The sequence below is a fragment of the Rousettus aegyptiacus genome, unplaced genomic scaffold, assembly GCF_014176215.1.
Source record: "Rousettus aegyptiacus isolate mRouAeg1 unplaced genomic scaffold, mRouAeg1.p scaffold_m13_p_6, whole genome shotgun sequence".
NCBI classification, from domain to species: domain Eukaryota; kingdom Metazoa; phylum Chordata; class Mammalia; order Chiroptera; family Pteropodidae; genus Rousettus; species Rousettus aegyptiacus.
The window spans coordinates 57,772,660-57,794,976 of NW_023416309.1; the positions used below are offsets into that span (position 1 = coordinate 57,772,660).

General features: G+C 59.0%; 1 protein-coding gene and 1 pseudogene across 3 annotated transcripts in view; both read left to right on the forward strand.

The window, feature by feature from the left end:
* DOCK1 (dedicator of cytokinesis 1) overlaps positions 1 to 22,317 on the forward strand; it is a 326,782-nt gene that overhangs the window by 288,466 nt on the left and 15,999 nt on the right. For all 3 annotated transcript variants that reach the window (XM_036222878.1, XM_036222880.1, XM_036222881.1), the window contains 11 exons: positions 574 to 614; positions 1,841 to 1,931; positions 5,344 to 5,463; positions 8,280 to 8,369; positions 9,242 to 9,346; positions 12,128 to 12,269; positions 12,418 to 12,496; positions 13,343 to 13,427; positions 16,097 to 16,183; positions 17,208 to 17,384; positions 18,297 to 18,380. In XM_036222878.1, coding sequence (XP_036078771.1) covers positions 574 to 614; positions 1,841 to 1,931; positions 5,344 to 5,463; positions 8,280 to 8,369; positions 9,242 to 9,346; positions 12,128 to 12,269; positions 12,418 to 12,496; positions 13,343 to 13,427; positions 16,097 to 16,183; positions 17,208 to 17,384; positions 18,297 to 18,380 — 1,101 coding nt within the window. The remainder of the gene's footprint in view (positions 1 to 573; positions 615 to 1,840; positions 1,932 to 5,343; positions 5,464 to 8,279; positions 8,370 to 9,241; positions 9,347 to 12,127; positions 12,270 to 12,417; positions 12,497 to 13,342; positions 13,428 to 16,096; positions 16,184 to 17,207; positions 17,385 to 18,296; positions 18,381 to 22,317) is intronic.
* LOC118604677 lies at positions 2,766 to 2,882 on the forward strand (annotated as a pseudogene).

A 22,317-nucleotide genomic window follows, 5' to 3' on the forward strand; every position in this document is an offset into this window, starting at 1 on the left:
TCCATACAGTAACACTGGCCCCACAGTCCAAGTGTGACAGGCACGACCGAGGATGTGAGCCTTTAACTATTTTTAGTTTTAATTCAGTCACCTTTCCAGTTGAGACCATGTGGCTAGTGGGTGCTGTGTTGAACAGTTCCGGGCTCGAATGCCACCTTGCCTTCTTGTGACTCTTGGTGCGGCTGAGCCCAGCATGCTTTAAATCACGTGATGGTGCTTAGTCCCAAATTTGGGACCTTTCTTTCTTCTTTTTTTTTTCACTTCTAATGTGATCACAATGGTTAAGATAGCGTATCTTTGTTTTAACTGAAGGTAGGTGACTTTCAAACGACAGAAGGAGATTTTAACCATCACAGTGTTTCAGGTGTAAGAAATATAATCATTAGAATTTCCTTCCCCCCCAAAAAAAAAGTGTGAGATGGTTTTGCATCTTATGAGTATGGTTCTGATCCCGAGAGCCGGGTCCCATTTTGGCTGCGTTCGACACCACTTGAAAAACCATGAATTTTTAACGTGCATGTCACACTTTTTATAGAACGGGTTTCTTAAAAGTGTCGCGATTTGATTTTGCAGAATTTCTACAAAGAAATCGAAAGAGAAGAAATGTATATAAGGTAAGTGGGCGTCGCCCGCACCCTCTCCGCGTTGGCTGCGGCTGCCGCTCGTCGGGTCCACGCCAAGACGTGCTTTGTAGCCGCAGGGCTTTACCTCGCGGGACGCCACGAAGCCCCAGGCCCGGATTCGGTGGGGCGCCGAGGCGTGCCCAGCGTCCTCTGCGCCTGACCCCGCCGAGGCGGAGCTGCGGGGCCGTACGCGGCCAGCCCAGAAGCAGAGCCACAGGCAGTGATTTGTCAGGCTTTTGCTCCTCTCGAGTGACTCATGTGGCCCTTGTGAAAAAAGACACCGCCGCACATTTTAATGTTCCGCGGCAAAGTTAAATCCAGTTTTAACTTTATCGGAAACAGACAATGCGCAAAGTTGTCCGTCTGTTCTTCGCTTGCCTCATGTCGTACACCGCCTGCCGGGTTTTTGTGTGTCACTCGTCTTTTCTCGAGAGGGGTGGGATGCGATCGAACCCCTCTCCTCGGTCACGTTTAGGGGCCGGCGTCAAATATTTACCAAGACTACCGTAGCTTAGAAGCCAGGACAAGGATGTCAGTGTTTAACGACGGGTTTAGTGCACCCAGCCTGGTTCTCTAGCTTTGATTTCCAAGATTTCTTAACGTTCTCCTCTTTAAAAAGGTGCCTTAAGAACATAATGAACTTTTGGGAAAACAATCAAGGGTTTTTTTTTTTTCCTCCATCCATAAACGTAGGCTACTTTACATTGAAAAGCAATCTCTGTTTCTTTATGGTAGAAAAATTCTTTGGATCATATTCACTGTGATCATCGTCTCTCTTTATTCATGACGGATTTGTGTTTTTATGGGTTTTTTTGTGTGTGTGTGCATTTGGGTTCAGTAGTAATATCAGAAATCACAGTCGAACATTGCACAATCTCATTTCAAATGCTTGAAGAAAACGCCGAGAAGGTGGGAAGGAATGAAAAACCTTCAAGTACAATTCTACCTTCTTGGGCCATCTTCAGTTTTATCCTAAAAAAAAAAAAAAAAAAAAAGAGGCCCTAACATTTAAAAGAAAGAAATGCCGTCTGCGACCCTTGTTGGTTTCCCTGAGTGCTCCGTGCACCGGCAGTCGGCAAGGCATCGCGAACTGCGAGCATCGCTACGAGCGAAGCGTAGACACGATTTACTGTCGCAGGCGGAATTTAGCTCTCACCGCCCTCGGCACGGCTGCTTCGGGGGCGCTTTAAGGCTGTACCCGCCTTTTCTCGTCTCAGGTACCTGTACAAACTGTGCGACCTGCACAAAGAGTGCGACAACTACACCGAGGCGGCTTACACCCTGCTGCTGCACGCGAAGCTCCTGAAGGTAACGGGGGGCGGGGGGACACCTGAGCCTCTGCCCTCGCCAGCCCCGGGGCTGTTCGCAGCTCCGTGTTTCCGCGGCAGGTTTTAGTAAAGCTGGCACGTGAGATCTCACCCACGTTGGCTAAAGGCAGTGGCGTGGAGAGAGGCACCGCGATGACAGATTTGGCCCCGGCGGGGGCAGGTTTAACGGAGCGTCATGGCGCCGTCACTGGGCGCCGTGCGCACACATCCCCCGGGCCGGCCGCTGGCCGCGGTGCGGATCCTGCGATTCCTCGTTAGGCCGACAAGACGCGGAAACGGTGGGGAGCGGCATCAGGAAGAGGGCATATCTGTGGCAGAACGGCTCGGGGACAGGGTGAGACGTCCCCCCCGTTATTGTAGGAGAGGGCAGCGGGACCAGGTCACGACATGGGAATTCCCACACACCCTCCGCTTTTGTATCGTAAAACTTTGGCAGGGCGCGAGGGCATTTTCGTAATTATCTCCTGATAAAAATTAGAAAAGTTATGAGCTAGATAAGCAAGAACAGTTGTGAGAACTAGAGTTAGCTGCCCGACCCAACACAAAGACGCTCGTTCAGAGGAGCCCCGTTTCCAGCCCCAGGCCAGGCCCTCCAGCGCCGCGAGCTGCGTGAAAGAAGGCGAGGTGAGGTGACGTAAGCGGCGCTCAGCCGTGTCCGCTGGGTGGTCAGAGGCATTAAGAGGGACACCGTGTCAGGCGGGACTCTTCCGGCCCAGTTCTGAAACCTCCGTTAGCGTCTGTGACACAAATATACACAAGCAGGTCTCGAGGCAGTCGAAGGTGGACGGTTACCTTTTAAAACCAGCGGGTCCTGGTCTACGGCCACGCCGCCCTTAACACGCCCGATCCCGTCCGATCTCGGAAGCTAAGCAGGGTCGGGCCTGGTTAGTACTTGGATGGGAGACGCCCTATGAAGACCAGGCTGTAGGCGTAAAAAATAAAAAATGAGGGATTGTAAGCTGACAAGGTCCTTGCAATCTGTGAGGTCAACCAAGGGTTGCCTCGCCTAAAAAATAAATAAATAGATAGTTAAATACATAAATAAATTAGTGAATAATTTTTAAAATAAACAGAGGGTCCATTACAAAGACAACATGGGGCGACTCGAGGCTGGGCTGGATGCGGAAGCCTCATCAATAGCCATCAAGAGTCGCCCGTTGACTTTGCAACGCCTAGAACTGTCCGCAGGAGCACAATTTGTGAAGATAGAGGTTTGGGTCGGTGCACCTGACGCCAGCGTCCCTCTGTGAATTCTAATCGCCTTCGTTTGTTAGAAACCTAAATTCCAATAACAAGGCGTCTTTGCAAATATGAAGAAATGTCTTTTGCACCAGGGAAATTAAAGTTGACGAGCTGCTCTCTCACCGTTAGTCTCTCTCCCCTGCTACATGAACTTTTATATGTGTGCGTGAATGTGAAACGTATGCATGTGTGTGCACATGCGTGTGTGTGAACTGTCCGCTGTTTAATCGTCGGGTTTATTGAGTACAGGCAGCTTCATCAAGGACCGAACCTCGTGAGGGTGCGTTTCACAGCCCAGATCAATAGGCCTGACTGCGCTGGCTTTCCCACAGGCTCTGAATTTTCCAGTTAAAGGGCGAATGCTGCATAATCTCCCTCCATGTCTTTTACATAATTACATTTTGCAGTTTTCCCTAAATGGGCTTTGATACCACTGTAAATGGGAATTCACGCTGGTCGATCAACATACTTGAAGCATTATCTGCATTGTTATGAAAATTCTTCCATGTAACAATGACAAATGCACTCTTTATTCTTTAACTAAAAATCTTCAGATGGAATCTTCTTTTTTGGTCAAGGATATTTTTTTTCAAAAAACAAGAGCAATAAAAGCATTCATTAGCCTTCAGCCTAGCAGTCAAGTTCTCACATTCCAGCGTTTAAGTGGAAGGGGTAAAGGATTTTTGCTTCCCTATTCAACTTTTTAAGTGATTTTAAAATTCAAGGAAGTCACGTGAAATCTGAATTTTTAATTTATTGTAGTTCCGTTTCAGAGTCCTCTAAAGTTTTATAGTTATCCCCCAGAAGAGTAAAAACCTAGCCATGTTGCAGAAACGCCATAATTAACGCGTTTACAACCTCTCATTGTAGTCCAGACGGGCATGTCTGAGTTTAAGGTGAAACTATCTGCGGACGCTCACGGGTTTCTCCTCCTTCCTTGACATTCCTGGAGCCGGGGGGCCGTTCTGGCCCATGCTCCCTGCTCCGTTCCTCGGAGGCCTGCGGCCCAGCCCGAGGTGCCACGGGGCCCCTCTGGCTTCGGGGAGGTGGGCAGGGGTGTGTGTCGTGAGCAGCGTCTCTTCGGGAGCCTCGTCCCACGCCCCATTCCTGCAGCCTGTGCCGCGGCGTTCCTGGCTTCGTCCTGCCTGTCCAGGCGCTTTCTCTGTCACACCCTGCTCAAACACAGTGCCACCTACGGGTGCCTTGCTGTGGATGTCACCTGACCGGCTCCGAGCCCAGGTGACCTCGGCTTTGGCCCAGGCAGCCTCGGGCTCGTTGCTTCGCAACACTGCGTCTGTCCCGTCCTAAAACAGTGTCAAGCTGCACCTCCCGGGTCCACTGAGAGGCAAGCCCTCCCTGGTTACTCCCTCCAAGGAGCCTGCCAGGAGCCCCAGGGTGCAGTCCTGCCCCCCACCCTTCAGTGCCCACGAAATCGCTTTGCGCTGTTGTAGTTGGTCATCATGCCTAACTTGCAACGGCACGGTCTCCAGACCTGCACCTCCGACCCATCCTAGACCTGGCTCGTGCACGTAGTGAGTCCTCAGCAAGCGCTGCTTTTATTAAACCACATACTTAATGCCATTGACTCGTGGAGCCTAAGCGCACGAGCGTACCTGTCACGTGAGCTCGCCTTCACTTTGCTGGGTGACGTGTGCACAAACACTTCCACAGACACTGGTCGGGCCCCTGCCCTGCAGCGCGCCTGGGGCTAGAGGTGCAAAGACGCCTCCTCACCGTCTGTAAGGAGCTGTGTCGCCTGTGAGGTCCCTTTCCTCACGACTTGGAAGTGGGTCCCTGTGCCCTCTTAGCTGTCAGTCGTAGTGTTGAGCAGCACAGGACCGAGGCCAGCACCTGGGAGGCCCGGGGGACACAGCTACACATCACCTGGTCCGTAATTCACCCCAGGGCTCCCGAGGCGCCTTCCAGAACACCTGCCAGCTTTCTCTTCTGTGTGAATCGAGGCCGAGCTTGGCCTCCCTTTGGTCCTCCATCCTCTCGGGGCCTCCGCACGGAGGTCCCGCCCTCATTGTCAGGCCCAGCCACCCCCAAATGTCCCCGGAACCACAGCCGTGCGCGCACCCCAAATGCCAACCCGAGGGTGGGCAGACGGTCACCCGGACGCGCCCACTCATGCCTTGCTTCGCCCTCAGTGGTCGGAGGACGTGTGTGCGGCCCACCTCACGCAGAGGGACGGGTACCAGGCGACCACACAGGGGCAGCTGAAGGAGCAGCTCTACCAGGAGATCATCCACTACTTCGACAAAGGCAAGGTAAGAAAAAAAAAAAAAAAGCGATCGTTCTCCTGTTTCCCTCTTTGGACACCTTCCCAGTGTCATAAACGCGTTTTCAGCACACGATGTCTGTGGGACCAGGAGCTGGTTACAAATTGTGTATCGGAAGGTTTCGTGCATGCTCCTTCCTCTGGGACTTCTGAGTAGGAACCTTAAAAAAAGAAAAAAATCAGTCATCCTTTCACAGATGCTCCTGAAAGCGAAGGCTAAAAACGCAAGTGTCTCACAGCTGTCGGAGAGAACCGAGCCTGTCTGGGGCCCGGAGCCGGGGCGTTTGGGGGCGCTTAGGGCCGATGCGTTCCTTTGACGCCTGCATTTTTCTATTGTCACCCAAAAGTTATCTCCGTGGCGAGGCCAGCGTTGCCCCAGCTCGGTGGCTTCTAGCGCGATCAGCTCAGACACAGTCAGGTCTTCCGTTGGCATCCGCTGGAAGGAAGCCTGCGTCCTTTCCATCAGCCGGTGACGGATCTCGTCGCTGGCGTTCCCGGGGCCCCGACGAGCCGGAACTGTCGAACGCAGGCGCTGCCTCAGCCGCAGAGGTTTGTGAGGTCTGCTTTCGAAGCGACGTCAGACCTCCTTCTGTGGCTTTATCAAGATTCCTCTCGGCTTCCCGCCTTTTTTTTTTTTTCCCCCGCTTTGAAAATGGCGACCAGAGAATCCCGTGAAGGGCCCCGGGGTGAGCTTCCTGGGGCTGCTGTCCCCAGTGCCACCAGCTGGGTGGCTGTGAACCACGGAAGCGTGCCCTCTCACACCCACTTCTGGAGCTGTGCTCCCGAAGCCGCCGTGGTGACGGGGCCCCGTGCCCCTCTGAGAATGACGGGGTCTGCCCCGGGCCCTCCCCCCGGCCGCTGGTGTGTGTGGCCACAGGCCTTGGCACCCACGACGCGGACACGTCGCTCGGGCCCCGTGGCCACCGCCACGTGCGTCTCTGCGTCCAGGTGCCCCTCTCCTCGGAGTGCCAGTCATTGGGCTGAGGCCACGCAACCCGGCGTGGCCTCATCTCCACCCGACTCCGTCCAAAGACCCTGTTCCTGAACCAAGGCACGCCCGAAACCGAAGGACGGATCGACAGCCTTCGTTTTAGTAAGATCCCCAGGGGTTGGCCACGGTTGAACCCGAAGACCGCCAAGCTGCTGGGGACCACGGAACTACGAAAGAGGAACGAACGTGGCCGCAGAACGGCCATCGGCTGTCACCGCGTGTGACTGAGAAACTTCATCATCTGCTCGCTGTGGAGGGAGTCCGAATCCTAGAGCTAATTTTCACTTTTAAACGTGTACAGCGACCTAGGGGACAGAGACTTAACGGACTCCCGGGCCGGCTTGCGGGAGGCCGGTGGCCGTGCCCAGCCCGCGGGCGGCCTGCTGGCCACAGGGGTCCGGAACGTTCCAGCAGGCGTGGGGGGCGGGCTGTGTGCAGACTTCTCCACCTCTGCACAAAGCCGCGTGGGTTTCCGCGGCTCTCTCAGGCACGCCGGCCTTTGAATTGTGTCTCCACCTTCCTGTGTGTTTTTTTCCCCGCACGAAATCATTCTCCTGTTTTTGCTTCTCCTCCATTTGAAAGACGTTTGGAATGTCTTTCCGTCTAGGCCCTGGCCGTCGTCCCTTTTTCTCTCCCTAAAATGACGTTTCCGTTCGTCTCCCTTCGCGCCCCGTCACGGCTCTTCCTTCCCGGGCTAATCAGTACGGCTCGCCCCCGGCCCGCCGCGTCCCCCATCCGTCTGGCCGTCGCCCCCGAAGCCCTCATCGCGGCAGACGCGCGTCCGCTCCTGAAGATGCTCCGAATTGTCTGTCCGACTGTGTTTGGCTGAGGCCTGGTAATTTTCAATGAAGCCTTTAATCCGAGCACTTCACTGAAAATTGCCGGGCTGCGTCTGCGGAGGGCGCGGCGGAGACAGGCCGGCCCGCGGGGAAGCGCAGCCTCGGCCAGGAGGCCCGCGGTCCCGGGCGTGCGGCCCCAGCCGGCCCGTCCGCAGGGGGCTGCTGAGGGACAGCCCACGCCACGCGGGGGCTCCGCGGCTGTTTCTGGCCAGAGCCCTGTCCTCTTCTCCCTTAAAATAACCTCTCCTCGACGAAGTTCACACTGCGGCTTGTGCCCAGGTCAGAAAAGGAGGCGTCTTGCATCATCCTGAGAGCTAAAAATAGGGGCTCGGGAGCCAGTTTCTGCTTTTGTTGAAATGGTCAGATTTCTTTTTCTGAACGTTAGGGGTGACATTTTCTCTGCGTTTCCCTTTAAAAACACCGTTGTGATGGAAGAGGAAATGCTGTGACCGTAATGACACACTCTTCTCAGTTTATTCCCGGCTTTTCCTCAGTTTCCAAAAATCTTAATATTGGCCGTTTAAAACGGCGACAGGCTTTCCATCCTCGCGGTCCCTGCTCACGTCGAGCGACCTTCTCGCACGCCTTAACTTAGAGCCGGAAGTTGTCCCGGTCTTTCTGGCCGGGGAAGCGGAGCGCTGGGCACGGGACGGTCTGGCCGACAGCAAAGTCCGGCTCCGCGTGGCCGCTCGGCACCATGCCGCCCCTCGTCCTGGCGTGGCGGCTGCTCGCGCAGATGGCCGTCGGTGGCCGCAAGTGGCAGCCGGAGAGAGGGGCCGGGAGTGAGCGCGGACCGGGGCGGAGGCAGCGTGACGGGCGAGGCAGGAGGGCACTGATCCGGTCAGGAGCAGGAGGACACGGGCGGCCAGGAAGCGCTGCCTTCCCCAAGGCCATTCCCGGCCCCAAGGTCATTCCCGGACTGCCGTGCGGCGAGCGCGCGGGTCACTGTGTCACGCCCTCCCTTCTCCCTCGCAGATGTGGGAGGAGGCCATCGCGCTGGGCAAGGAGCTGGCCGAGCAGTACGAGAACGAGATGTTCGATTACGAGCAGCTCAGTGAATTGCTGGTGAGTCTCCCCTGCGTCCCGCGCGCGAGCGCGGGCCGTCTAAGCCGATGTTCTGGAACTTCCCTCCGCCTGTTCGTGCTGAGGTCCTCCCCAGACTCGGGGTGGCCTCGGCCTGCGTCCTGCGTTTTGACCTGGGGACAGCCTTGATGTATTTGCTGGCCGATTCTGGCCCGGAGGCGTTCCACTCTTGTATTCCCTGCTGAGCTTTCATAATTGACGCCTAAGACGTCCACAGACGATTTCTGTGTGGAAAACTGCAGACCCTGTGCATGCACTGGTCTCGATGGCCCCAGGGTCACCCAGAGGCTCCACAGTTTAAAACTGGCCCAGCCTCGCGGAGGTGACGGGCGGGGAGCAGCCTGGCCCTCCGTCTGCCTTCTCAGCAGAGCGACTCGGTGATGTTGTAACGTTTGTCATTAATTTAGACATCCCCCCCCAAAAAAAAAAATCTAAAAGAGCAGAATGCCGCCCTTTTAAATTCCTCTTTAATGCATCCCAGGACCTGATCAATACCATTTTTTAAAGTACGAGAGGCCAGCCGTTTAATCAGAGGAAGCGCCTCCGGGGCCCCCGTTTGGGTTTTAAACGCACATGTACGTCCCAGCGAGCGCAGGGCTGGGTTTGGACGCTCCGGCCCCAGCCCCCCGCCGAGCGCTGGAGGAGGAGCAGACACCCCCCGCCCCTGCCACCCAGAGGCGCCGAGGGGACACGGAGCCCAGAGGCGCGCGTCGTTGCCGGCCGCCGTTCCCACCTTCTCGCTCTCCCACCCGCCTGCACTTGCCGAAGCTTGCAGAGCCCCCTGGAAGGATCCAGAAGAGCGATGCTCAAATGCTCTCTGCAAACCTGAAATGCGCCTTCTTATTGTCTTTCAGAGAAAGCAAGCTCAGTTTTACGAAAACATCGTGAAAGTGATAAGACCGAAGCCTGACTACTTTGCGGTCGGCTACTACGGGCAAGGATTCCCCACGTTCCTCCGGGTAAAGTTTGGTTCTGTTGAATCCGGGCCAGGCCGGCCCCCCGGGTGGCGGGTCCTTTCCCGTTCATGGGGAGGCGTCTGGGCTCAGCATCCGCGGGTCGAGGTCTGGTTCTGCATTCTGGTGGCTCTGCGTTGAGCCGCGGGGGCCCGACAGCATTGCCTTCGTTGGCATAGAGACTTTCCTCCTGCTTCTTCCTAAACAGAACTCTCCTTCTGAGATTTATGAGCATTTTTAACCCTGTGATGAAATACGCATAACATTAAATTCGCCGTCTTAACCACTTGTAAACGCACAGCTCAGTGGGGTCGGGACATTCATGTCACTGTGTGGCCGTCACCACCGTCACCTGCAGAACCTTTTCATCTTCCCAAGGTGGCGCTCTGCCCCGAGTAAATAACCGCTCCCCCCTCGGCCTTCCCTCCCAGTCCTCGGCAACCCCCGTTCCGCTTCGTGTCCCTGGGAATTTGCCTGTTCTAGGGGCCTCGCGTAAGTGGCATCGGGCCGTATCTGCCCTCGCGTAGCTGGCCCGTCCATGTCGTAGCAGGTGTAGCCACTTCCTTCCCGTGACGGCTGCGTAATATTCCACTGTGGGGACAGACCACACTTTGTTCTTCCATCTGTCCTCTGATGGACGTTACGGTGGTTTGGCGATTACGAGTAACACTGCAATGGCCATGTGTATTTTTAATCATATGAGAACTTAGAAATTGGTTTCTAGCGCCGGAAACTCTGAATCATACTCCACCCCAAGACAGATGTGCACCGTTAGACACGTGACTAAGAAACGCTGCGATTCTCAGCCAGATGCCCGTTTCTTAATATCTGTGAGGCCGGAGGAGCAATTATGTAAACAAATGCCGCCCGGCCTACGAGCGGCATTGTTTTGTGTTTCCCGAAAACTCATTCTTGGGTGCCGTTGACCAGTGAGTCGTGATTTCCTGTGGTTTCCCATGACATTTGTTTAACGTCACACGGCTTTGTCTTATCTGGGGACACAATGCGTGATGTCTCTGGCTTTCGGGGCCCGCAGCTCTGCGTGTGGGGCGCCACGGTCTGGCGGGCAGGCCCGCCGGGGAGCGCGCCCCGGCCCAGGCGCGTGTTCCTTTGGCCCGGGTGCTTCCGATGCCCCAGGAATCCCTGGGGATGTGCAGTGTCCCTTCATCAGCAGAAGAGACAGAGTCGGTGAGGACCTGTCATTGTTCATACGAGCATCAACAGGTGACCCTCGCGGAAGGGGACCTGCTGCATGATGCACTCACGCAGGGTCCTGGCTGGGGGACTGGGACATCTGGGCCTGGCCCCGTCACCACGGTTACTGTCTCCGTGACAGCATGGCCTTCGCTGTACAGCTGCAGCACGGCACAGCTAAGACACTGGTTGACCGGAAACCTCTAGTCTGGAGAAAGTCTTCCCTTCCAGAGATAAAACAAAGGGTCTTTGCTTATCAGTCCTAAATTAGGGAGGATTTTAAAATTAACTTTATTTTAAATTTAAAAAAAAAAAAAACAAGCTGAGGGGGATAATGAGCTTAGAGCCGAAGTCACCTAGACTTTGAGCTAAGTCTCTAGCAGATAACTACAAAGATATGCAGTGGAATGCTGTCCCTGCGTCTGTCTGTCTGTCCGTCTGTCTCCCCTCCTCTGCCTCCCCGGCATCTGTCCAGGGGTCACGGCAGATAACAGGGCTGTGCCTGACTTGTGACTAGCCAGTTTGGACCTCTTGCCCAGCGTCTGTTGATTGAAACAGCCGATGACGCCCACCGAGGCCCTTGAGGAAAAGCATCGGCCCCCAGCGTCCCGTGTCGTGGGCCCTGTGGCTTCCGCTCACGGTGCTTTCCTTGTCGTAGGTTTCTTTTAAGTCCAGACAGCGCTGAGCAGGGGGAGGGTGAGTGGGGGGGGCGCAGGCTCAGGAACCAGTGGGAATGTTCCTCATCTACCCATTGCCTCCTCTTTTGTGGCTCACTTGACACTCAACATACACGTTGAATCCACGAAGATGTGGGAACCTGTTCCATCTTGGAATTGGGACCTTAGAGGGACCGTGCCACACCCAGGCAGAAACGGCCTCAGTGAGGGGGGCTAAGGAAGCGCTAGCTCTACCCACTCAACACCCGCCCCCAAGGTTGCCTGGCCCAGCCACCTGTAACGGCCCCTGGGCGGACGCTCCGGCTCAGGATTTATGGAAACTGTCATTCGAAATGAGCAAAACCAGCCTTGAGAAGGAGGACTCCGTACGTTCACCCTCGGCGTTGGCCGGTGCGTGGCCGTGTGTTCGCGCATGCAGCATCTCTGTGCGCCCGGCGGGGGGGGGGGGCCTGCGCACCCCCAGACCACATTCCCCCTGGTTCCGCTGCAGCCAGGCCCTGCGGCAGTCTACTGAGAGCGCCCCGCCCAGGTCCCGAGGCCCCGCGTCAATCTCACGCTCTCTTAGATTCCTTTCCGCGGGATAAGAACTAAGTAGGTCCAAGCGTCTGAGCTTGCACGCACGGCCGTGCCTCCGCCCTGTCTAATCGTTCCGTGCCAGCCAAAGGGCGGGCTTGGGCCGCCCCCGGCTTCCGTGGGCCTGTAAATCGGTCGGCACTGCGAAGGCCTCAGCAGGCCCCGGCGCTCGGCGGCGCTGTCCTGGGTGCTCTGTGGACGGGGCCACCTCCGCGGCTTGTCCGCGCGTCCTCCGCCAGCAAGCTCGGTGACCGCCCTCTTCACCGAGGACCAGCGCCTCCGCGCGCGCGGTTACCCCACGCCCACCCCCGTGTCGCTGTGTAACAAGTGTCACCGTCTCCAGGGCAAGGTCTTCATTTACCGGGGCAAAGAGTATGAGCGTCGGGAAGACTTCGAGGCTCGGCTGCTGACTCAGTTTCCCAACGCGGAGAAAATGAAGACGACGTCCCCACCGGGCGACGACATTCGGAACTCCCCCGGCCAGCGTATCCTTCAGGGCAGGGCGAGTGCGGAGGCCGCGGGGCCCTTGGGAGGGTCGGGTGTCCCGGGGGGGCGGGGGGGCGGTGGGTGGGCAGCTCCTTGCTCACGCTGACGCTCACGCGGCCTCGCCGTCCTTGACCCTTCCGCCCTCAGATATTCAGTGCTTCACGGTGAAGCCCAAGCTCGATTTGCCCCCGAAATTTCACAGGCCTGTGTCGGAGCAGATTGTCAGGTAATCAGCCCATTTTCCCTCCCCAGCACGAGCGTGAAACAGATCTGCTGTTAATCACTTTATCTTTGAAACGGTGGGATTTAGCCCTTGGCGAGCCTTCCAGATGCTCTTTCTGTTTACTTAGAAGAGAAAAGGGGAATCAAGTGTTTTCAGCAATAATGGGAAATGAACTAAGGCTTTCGATTGACCAACGATGGCGCCCACGAGGCACACGTTTTAAGCGTGGCGGCCCTTTTTCCTCAGAGAGAGGCAGGAATCAGATCTTCCCCGCGGACGTGGGGGGCCTGCCTGTGACGCCCGCCCCGCCCCGCGCGGACACCCCCGTTCCACACACGCCACCCTCGGCGCCTGCAAACCTGCCTTTTGTAGGTCTGAAACTAAAGCATACAGGACCTCTTTAGAAACAATAATAAAGACGCCATCTTTTATTTAAAAAATAATAAGTGATTAAATAACTATTGTTTTAATTATTGAATCATTAAGCTAATAAATTATTAATTAAATTTTTGGTGTGATAAACGCGTAAGTGAAGAACGGAGGCCTCTTCCTTCCTCCTGCGCTTCACCTCATTCTCTGTTTTTGCACATTTCATTCTTACTCAGCATCTCTCGCCCCTGGAGGGTTTTCAGGTGCAGGGAGGAGGCAGGAACTCAAGGTGATTTCTCCACCTGCCAACATCTCTGTCCCGAGGCCGACGGGGAGAGAAACCTCAGCGACCGCTTTGGGTCAAGGTTGGGGATATTTTTAAAAATGCGATGACCTATTGGGAGACTAGACCTCGCATCTAAAAGCAGAGCGACTGCTTTTCGGGTTAAATGTCTAATGATTTCTCTTGTCTCTGTACAGTTTTTACAGGGTAAACGAGGTCCAGCGATTTGAATATTCTCGGCCAATCCGCAAGGGAGAGAAAAACCCAGACAACGAATTTGCGGTAATGAATGAATGAATGAATGAATGAATGAATGAATATATATTTATATAAAACAGCCACCACCACCAGCAGAACTGCCCGTAAACATGCGTGGCCTGGGAGGCTGGCCCAGTGTAACCCCGAATGGCGTTGCACATCACGTGCTGAAATCCTAGCGTGGAACCCTTCAGATTCAGTGACCGATGAACCTTTCACCAATGGCGTCCCTCAGGTCCTTGTGACGTCATGGTAAGGTGACAGTGAGTGGTGCAGGAGTCCCCCATGCCCGTGGCCTCCTGCTCCCTCCCAGCAGACGCCGGTCCCTCGGTTATGAAGAGGCACACGGGGCCGCCGAGAGCACTTGCCATGGCTCTCACAGGTGACAGGCCCGAGCGTCCCTGAGGCGACATGCCTCGGGGCAGGGCGTCCGCCGGCACCGCCGCGTGGTGGGCCGGCGCGCTCCGGGTCGGGGGGCTGCATCCCTGACCTCGGCCCGCGAGGCGCAGGGGACATTCAGGAACAACCGCATCTCCCCAATCAATGAAGTCAAAATCAACAGCCCATCAAAATGTTGCTGCTCCTTGCCAAATTTCTGTCACCTGTTGGAAACCACTTAGAGTCACGGAACCAGTAACACAGATTCTTGCAGCCTTTAAGCTGATATCCCTCCCTCCTCCTGCCCTGAAAACCTCCCCCGGGAATCTCTAGAGAGACCCACGTTGCACACGCGTCAGCCCCGGGGACCCCCTGAGGACGCCCGCGCTGCTGGGCGTGGCCTCCCCCGACCTGCGGGCCGCGGGACCCGGGGATACAGGCAGCCAGGTGAGCAGCGCCTGCCGCCACCCCTCAGTGGAGCGGGGAGCCCTTCCAGCAGACTTGCCTCCTCCCGTGGGAGCCCTTCCAGTCTCGGGGCAATGCCCGCGTCCCCGAGCACGACTCCTGAGGACCCCGCCTGCCGGAGCCCACAGGCCTACGTGTCGGCGAGGAGCTTGGGGTCCGTGAATTCCGAAGTGGTCCCTGGTTCCAGTGCTGCTTATTTCAAGGCTAAGGCCCTATCTCTCGGTCGATGCAGGGCCTGCTTTGTGACGGGTCACTGTGGCGTCGTCTGTGGTAGGGAGAGGCTCAGCCCGCCCTGGACAGCAGTGCTGAGGGCGGGGCTCCCCGAGCGGGCCGTCTGCCGGCCTTCACAGCCTTCCCGCCGTTGTTTGTGTAGTTCGCGGTTCTTGAATTTCCCCTGCACCCCTCCACCTGGCAGCTGCTTATTGGCATGCTGTAAAGAAAGAGATACCAAGAGGCCACGAGTAACCCAGACTCCTGGCCTTCCCTGCTGAGCAGCGTCCGCTCTCCGAGGCTGTGGTGTGTCTGAATGGCCCTGAAATCCCCTAGTGGCCATGCCGGGTCCCCACACACAGCCCAGGCCTTCCGACAACACAGGACCCCATCCCCCGCACGCCTGACAGAGCCTCAGGCTTCGGATAAGCGTGGGGGTTCCACAGTGAAGGCGGGGAGCCTAGCTCCCAGGGCCGGGTGCGGGAAGGCTGTCCCGCCAGGCCAGGAGCTCAGGGTGACAGCCCAGAACCTCCTCGCCTGGCAAGGCGCCGAGCCTGGGACCCGAGGCCAGGAGAGAGGAGGAGGCAGGGTGAGGGCCCGCGTCGGCAGAGATGGCCCCGAGCCCCGCTGGAACCCCGAGGCCCCTCCCAGGGTGCACTGGCCCGGGGCAGCCGCCGCCCGGGAGACAGGAGGCCTTGGCCAGGTCCTCTCCGCACCCGGGACCTGCGGGGCTTGGGGTCAGTGCTTCTAAGACGCCGGCCTCGTCAGCCTTCCCTCACGCCATCCATCCACTCAGGGCGGCTGACGACTTGGCCTGCTCAGCGGGCACCGGGGACAGGCGACGGGGAGGCTTACGACGCGGGAGGCGGGACGAAGGCCCGACTTCGCCCCAGCAGGGGCCTGCGCAGCCCATGGAGAGACGTCGGATTGTACTTCCCGGCTCAGAGCAGTTTTCCTGCAGTGTGCAACGTACCATTTTACAGAAAGTACACATTATGAAATAGTATTTTTACCAAAAACATACATATACATTTTAATGCTTAGTAGGAAGTCTCGAATGATAGATCTGCTTGTTTTAGGGACCGTCTCTGGACAGTGGGTGATTTTTCTCCCTTCTGTTTCCATGTCGTTTTTTATTAACTAAGGGAAACATGTGGCAGACAAAAAAAGGTCTAAGCTTGAAACCCCGCTTCATTATCCTGAGCGCTCGCTCTCACGAGCCAGACTTCCCCGATGCATCTGCACCCACGAGTTCTCGCGAACATGAAGTAAGGATAACGCGAAACTCGTTGGAACCCCAGAAGTCCATTCGCTGAGAGGACGCCTCCCTCGTTTTGACGCGTGCGGCTCTCCCCGACTCTCCTGTTATACGTGCCCTTTGCTGATGCCAGGGAGGCGGGCCAGGAGAGCGGGCCACACCGACGTGCCCTGTGCGGTCCCGTTAGGCGGAGCGCGGCGAGCGAGGGGCCACTGCGCCCCGGCCCGCCCCGCTCAGGACACAGCAGGGCCGGGCGCCGCTCCTCCCGGGAGGATCCCCGCGCTGGCGGAGGACCCGCCTCGCAGGGGCCGTGCGTCCGCGCAGTGAGGAGCGCTCGGTGGCCACCGCCGCGCCCCTGACGCGTGCTCTGTGTCCCCCGCAGAACATGTGGATCGAGAGGGCCGTGTACACCACCGCGTACAAGTTACCCGGGATCCTCAGGTGGTTCGAGGTCAAGTCTGTTTTCATGGTAAGGACGCACCGGGGAGGAGCTGTCCCCGCTCCTTTCACGGGAGTGCCGGGCGGTCACTGCGGCCGCACACACGGCGGACCCCCGATCAGACAGGACGTGGGCCGCAGTCGCGCGTGCGCACGCGCGCGCACACACACACACACACACACACACACACGCGGCGGCGTGGGAAGGCTGCGTCGTCACTGCCACCCATCCAGCCGGCGAGAATGCCAGAGTTCAGGTTTCTCCTCGCGAAACACGTGGAGCCAGCCGTGCTCTGCGCCTTTGACAGTCCGTCCACTGAACGAAAACTTTAAGACGCTTTCCCTTTCCTTATGCGTTTCCAGGGTCTTTCTTCCCGGTGGTCTTGCTGCCCTTTACGTGACAAGCAACGCCATTAACAGTAACAGTGCTCATTTCGAGTACAGAGGGCTCGCGCAGGCGCCCCTGGCCCACGTGTCGAAGAAGCCGCGTGTCTGTGTGAGCGGGGACCAGCCACACGCCCAGGGCCCGGCGCCGGGCCTAGGTTCTCGCCGCGCCCACCGCGGCCTGGGCCCTGACTGGACTGTGCGCGCTTTGCTCGTGGGTCCCCAGGCCTTGCCTTGTCACCTCCCGGGGTCTTGCCCAGGGGGCGGGGCCTACCGTTCAGCCTGCAGTGAGCCCCCCTGGAACCTCCTGGTTTGGTTCTAGAACCGGGGAGGGGCGAGCTCGTCCTTCACGTGGAGACCACGGCAAGCCGCCCTCTCTCTCACCGTCCCGACCCGACGGGTACGGGGGCCTTGCAGAGTGCCCAGGCCGGCCTCCGGGACAGGGGCAGGTTGCTCGAACATTCCCCAAGCTCTTCGTTCTCTTTGAACCAAGACGGGGGTCTCAGGGCCTCAGGGCTGTGTGTGCACACGCGTGTTCATACACACAGGCACACGGATGACGCAGCCTGCCCCCCCCGCCCCCCGCAGACACGCGAGGTGCCGGAGCCGGCAGCGGCAGGGGCCCGGGCAGCAGGTGTGGCGGCCGGCCTGACGAGCCTCCCTCCCCGCAGGTGGAGATCAGCCCCCTGGAGAACGCCATCGAGACCATGCAGCTGACCAACGACAAGCTGGACAGCATGGTGCAGCAACACTTGGACGACCCCAGCCTCCCCATCAACCCCCTCTCCATGCTCCTCAATGGCATCGTGGACCCTGCCGTCATGGGTGGCTTTGCGAATTACGAAAAGGCAAGTGGCGGGCCCACCCTCACTCGACAGCCCTGTCCTGGGACACTGTCTCCAGACCCCAGGGCCAGGCCGGGAGCGCCCAGGGCAACTCCGCAGGCGCAGAAGGTCAAGGCCACAGCCCAGACGCAGCTGCCTGGGCACCGTCCCGCCAGATTGGCTCTGGAGAGTGCCCTTCGGGCAACTTTCAAGAGACCCGGGATCATTAAAAGCCGAAAGACAGCACTTTAGCAGGTGGCACGGTTTGGGGGTCAGCCGGTCTCCCTAGAAGGCATCTCGGTAGCAGTGGCCAGAGCTGCGGACACGACCGTGGGGCGGACCAGGGGTCCGCACGCAGCCCCCGCCTGCTGCTGTCGGTCAAGCTGGGGACGAACATGGCCACCGCGTCATTACTCAGGAGCAACACACTGAGGCCCTGAGAGGGTTTGCTGACCCCGGTCCAGGCCAAGTAGAAACCGAGGCAGCAAGGCCACCGCCGAGCACGGGCATGGAGGGCGGGTCATCGCCCTGGGCGTGGGAGGCCGCTCGGGTCGAGCTGCCTTTGGGTGTGGGGTAGACGGGGACAGGGTGCCGGGGGACGAGGGGGCGGTGACCGGCGTGCGAGCGGCTGGGGGAGCCGCCACCCAGCGGACCGAGCCATCCAGGTCAGCGGTGGCTCTGCCGGCCTCCCAGGCCTGGGACGCCACCCCGAGTGGCCCTCCCGGCTGCCCCTTCTCGCCGTCGGGTGGTGTGACCTCGCTGGACACTGCACCCCAGGTGCTGGGAGGACCCACCCGCGGCAGAGGGAGCGCTGTGGCCGCAGGGCTGTGCGCTGGCTTTCCACCCGGCCCGGTCCCCGGGGCCTGGCACCCGGCAGGTGAGCAGAAGCGCGTGCTCTGGCCAGGTGTCCTCAGCGGCTCTCCCTGTCTCCTCCAGGCCTTCTTCACAGAGCGGTACCTGCAGGAGCACCCAGAGGCCCACGAGAAGATCGAGAAACTCAAGGACCTCATCGCATGGCAGGTAAACACGTCCAGTGACAGCGTCTCAGGGCCCGGATCCACCCGTGACCCCCCAGCACAGGGGACGTCAGCTCGAGCGCACGTGGCCGTGCTTGTCCCCTGGCCGAGTCCCTGCCCCTGCTCACCCCCGACCAACTCAGTCCCGGGGCCGCGGCCATAAATTTGAACACCCAGCAAGTTTCCTCCTGCAATGAGCCTGGTCTCTTTCGTCCTGGTGGTCGCTGACCAGCTGCTGTTCACAGAACAGCCCGTCGGAGGCGAGGTCGGACCCTTGAGGTCTCGGGGAGCTGAGCCCCAGGCTGTCCCCGAGAGGCGCTCAGCCATGCGGGGGAGCCGGCCACAGGGGTGCGGGGGAGCCAGCCAAGCGAGGTGGGCCACGGGGGAGCCGGCCACGGGGGTGCAGGGGAGCCAGCCAAGCGAGGTGGGCCACGGGGGAGCCGGCCACAGGGGAGCGGGCGGGGCTGCGGCGCCCGGCCCGCTGTTCCCGCCCGTGCGCAGGGCCGGGCCGGGCCCCACCCCACCTGTGCCTTCCACGCCGCAGGCCGCACACTGCCCGGCTTCTCCGCTCGTGCCCCCGAGGCCTCCTGAGTCTCCCTCTGGTGCACGCGGTCTCAAAAGGGTGGGCAACTCAGGGCGGGGGTGGCCTTGTGTCCAGTAGCAAGTCCCTCGTTCAAGCGTCTGCCGCTCGGAGCCCCCGTGAGCCGGGCGGTGGCGGGGACGGCAGGGTCAGTCCCCAGGGCGGCCCCGCCTGCCCGCTCTGTGCCCCGGGCGGCTCACTTCTCCAGGCTCCGTTTGCTAACGTGGGAGGCTGTGGTGCTGTGTGACCTAAACCCCACACACCTGACAGGGCGGCGGAGGCCAGTGCCCCCCGCGCCCGGCCTGGCGTCGTGTCCTGGACGCCGCGCTTCTGCCCCCCTGCACCTCGCCTTCCAGTGGACTTCGAGGCGCGATCCGTGATCGCCCGCCCGGGGCAGCCGGGCACGTCGACCCTCACGCGCTAATCCCAAGGGCACGAGGCCGGGCTGCCCAGCCCTGGGGTGTGCGTGCACATGCGCCTGTGCATGCGTGTGCGTGCGCGTGCATGTGTGTGTACATCTGTGTGCACGTACATAGCATGTGGCCATCCCCGGAAAGCACAGCCGGGTCCCTGACACAGTGACACGCGGCCGAGGACACGTCTCTGCGGACACCTTTGTCCCGGCCGTCCTGCAGCCCGTACGGTGGCTTCTCCGTCACCTGCATGTCGGCCGCTGAGGGAGGGTGGGCGGGAGGGACCAAGCGTTGGTTTCAAGCCAAGTTTCAAGTGCGTATTTCATTTTACACGTTATTGTGGCGGAGTCCGCGTGAGAGTCACCCCTCCGACCTTTTGTAAATTCGGTCCAGCGGTGTCGAGTACAGCTGCGTGGCTGCGCAGCCGTCACCCCCGCCACCTCCGGAACGTTCTCCTCTGGCAGACGCGGCCCCTGTGCCCACTGAGCTCTACCTCCCCGTCCTTCTCGCCGCTGGGAGCCAGCACTCTGGCCCTGTCCCTGTGGGTTTTACTGACCTGGGGCCTCATGGGAGTGGATCACACGGCATTTGTCATCCATAGAGGGACACTTCGGTGGTTCCTGCCTTTTGGCTGCTCTGAACGTGGGTGAACAGATGCCCGTCCGAGTCCCCGCTCTCGCGTTTTCGGGTGTGGACCCAGGAGGGGGATTGCTGGATCGCAGGGTCACTCTGTGTCCGGGTGTCCGAGGACCCGCCACAGTGTTTCCCCACAGCGGCCGTCACGCCGGCCGTCACGCCGCGCGGCCCCCACACCCCCGCCAGCACACGTCACGTTCTGCGTTTGTTTCTTTCCGTTTCTTTAACAACAGCCACCCTAGTAGGTGCGACTCTGCCCCGAGTCCATGCGCGTTTGACATCTGTTGGCCTCGGAGTTACTCTGGGGGCTGACGCGAGGGGCCCGCGGTGGCCACGCGTGGCTCTCGGCCTGGGACGGAGCCTCGCGCGGACGGCCTGCCTGTTCCCGGGGAAGGAGAGGGCTTGGACGCCCGAATGCTTCCGCAAAACCACAAGGTACAGAATTCAAAACTCCTCCGAAGGCTATGAAACCTCGCTATGCAGACCTAGTTTGGTCTGCAAAAGTTCTATTGATTTTTTTTTTTCCGTAAGCTTTTACAGCAAATCGGGTTTTAAGAGTTGCGAGTCCTGCGGAGGAAAATGATTTGTTCCCCAGAGGGAACGCCACGGCAGCACTGTCTTCACCCCTGACGACTGTGTTAAAGGGCGGATCTCAAAGCAGCTCACAGGAAAGTTAAAAGAAAGAATCTATTTTCTAACCACTTCATTACATCAAAAGTGATGAAAAATACATATTCAAAACATTGCGTGAGATTTTGCTTTCATTGGCAGTTGTTTTGAAAAGCCCGTATTTTAGCGTCGGTCACCGAGTCGTACAGTCATCAGAAACGAGGCACTCGGGGCGATCGGGATGCTTGCTTCTGCTTCCGTGTGTTGGTTGGCTTGGGTCGGTTTTCTCCTGGGACCTCCTGGAACAAGGGGTTTTCCTCTCGGGAGCCCCCCAGGACTCGCCCCCCGAGTCTCCGTCTCTGATGCACGGTGAGCGCATCGTGGTGCCGGGCGCTGGGTGAAGCCGGCTGATTAAGCCCCGGGCAGCGCCTCGTTCTGCGGTGTGGCCCCGCTCCGGCCAGGCGGGAGCCGGAGTCGCATGCGGGCGGCCAGGGCCTCTTCCGGGTTCACCGTGGCCCCCAGGTCCCACGTGAGCTCCGGCTCCTCCCTCGGGCACCGCGTGGTCACTCCCCGGAGGCAGCTCTTCTGGTGAGCGTCCCTGTTGAGCGTCCGAAGATGGATCCACGTGGACTCCCAGCAGCCTGCTGGGACGCGTACACATTTCTCTTTCGAAATGCACGAAGACAAAAGACCAGGCTCGCTCATGGTCCCCAGCCGGTGACGGTGACGGGCAGGGCCGTCGTCGCGCGGGGCGGTGCTGCTGGAGGGCTCAGCCGTGCGCCCAGGTTTTCCGTGCCGCCGGCAGGCCGTGACTTCGGGTAGGGGACACACAGGCGCGAACATCAGCTGCAGCCCCGCCACCGGGAAGCCTGTCCTTTGAGAACCGGCTGTGTGCTCCGTTTGGACACCTCGAGGTGTGACCATCCCCTCTCTGGGCCCTGGGAAACGCCTTGGAAATGCACATTCCTAGGCTCCATCCTGGAGCCAATCAGGGCTCGGGGGTGGGGTTCAGCCCTCTGGCCAGGAGCTTCCGAAGATGCTCAGCCAGCCGGGAACCCACCAAACTAAAGGGTCTCTAAGGGCCATGTCAGGCCTCAGCCCACCGCCTCTGCCCGTGTGTTAAGACCTCCTGTGTTAGAGCGGATTTTATTCATAGCTGCACGTCAGCCCCAAGCAGGTTGGGGCCAGACCCCTATGTCACCACTGCCAGGGACCTCAGTCTCATGCCCCATGACTTTCACCGGCCGGACTACAGTTTACGCAATGCCGGCGACCCAAACCACGTGGTCTTCAGTCCATGAATTAAGTGGCCCCTTTGACGTCAAGAATCTGCCCAGTTCAGAGTTTTATCCAACCAGCAAAAGCACAGAAATGATTAGACCGTGTTTTGAGCATTGGAGAAAGGTCTGGTCTCTGTCGAAATGCTTGCGGCATTTGGGTGGCCGTCCCCGACCTTCGGCCGGCGCCCCGCACTCGCCTCGGCACCCAGACACACGGCGCGTTTACCATCCCCCCAGGAGTTGTGCCCAGCCTGCCTTTGCCGTCCCCCCGGGGAAACGCGGGGGGCAGAAGGGTCGCGGTGAGCATTTTCCACTGCTGAACCTGAGCACGCTGCGGCTCGCCCTGGGGACGCGCCGCCCGCACGGGCAAGTCCCGCGGAAGAGTAAAACGTCCCACCTGCGGAGCATCCTTCCGGCGGTACC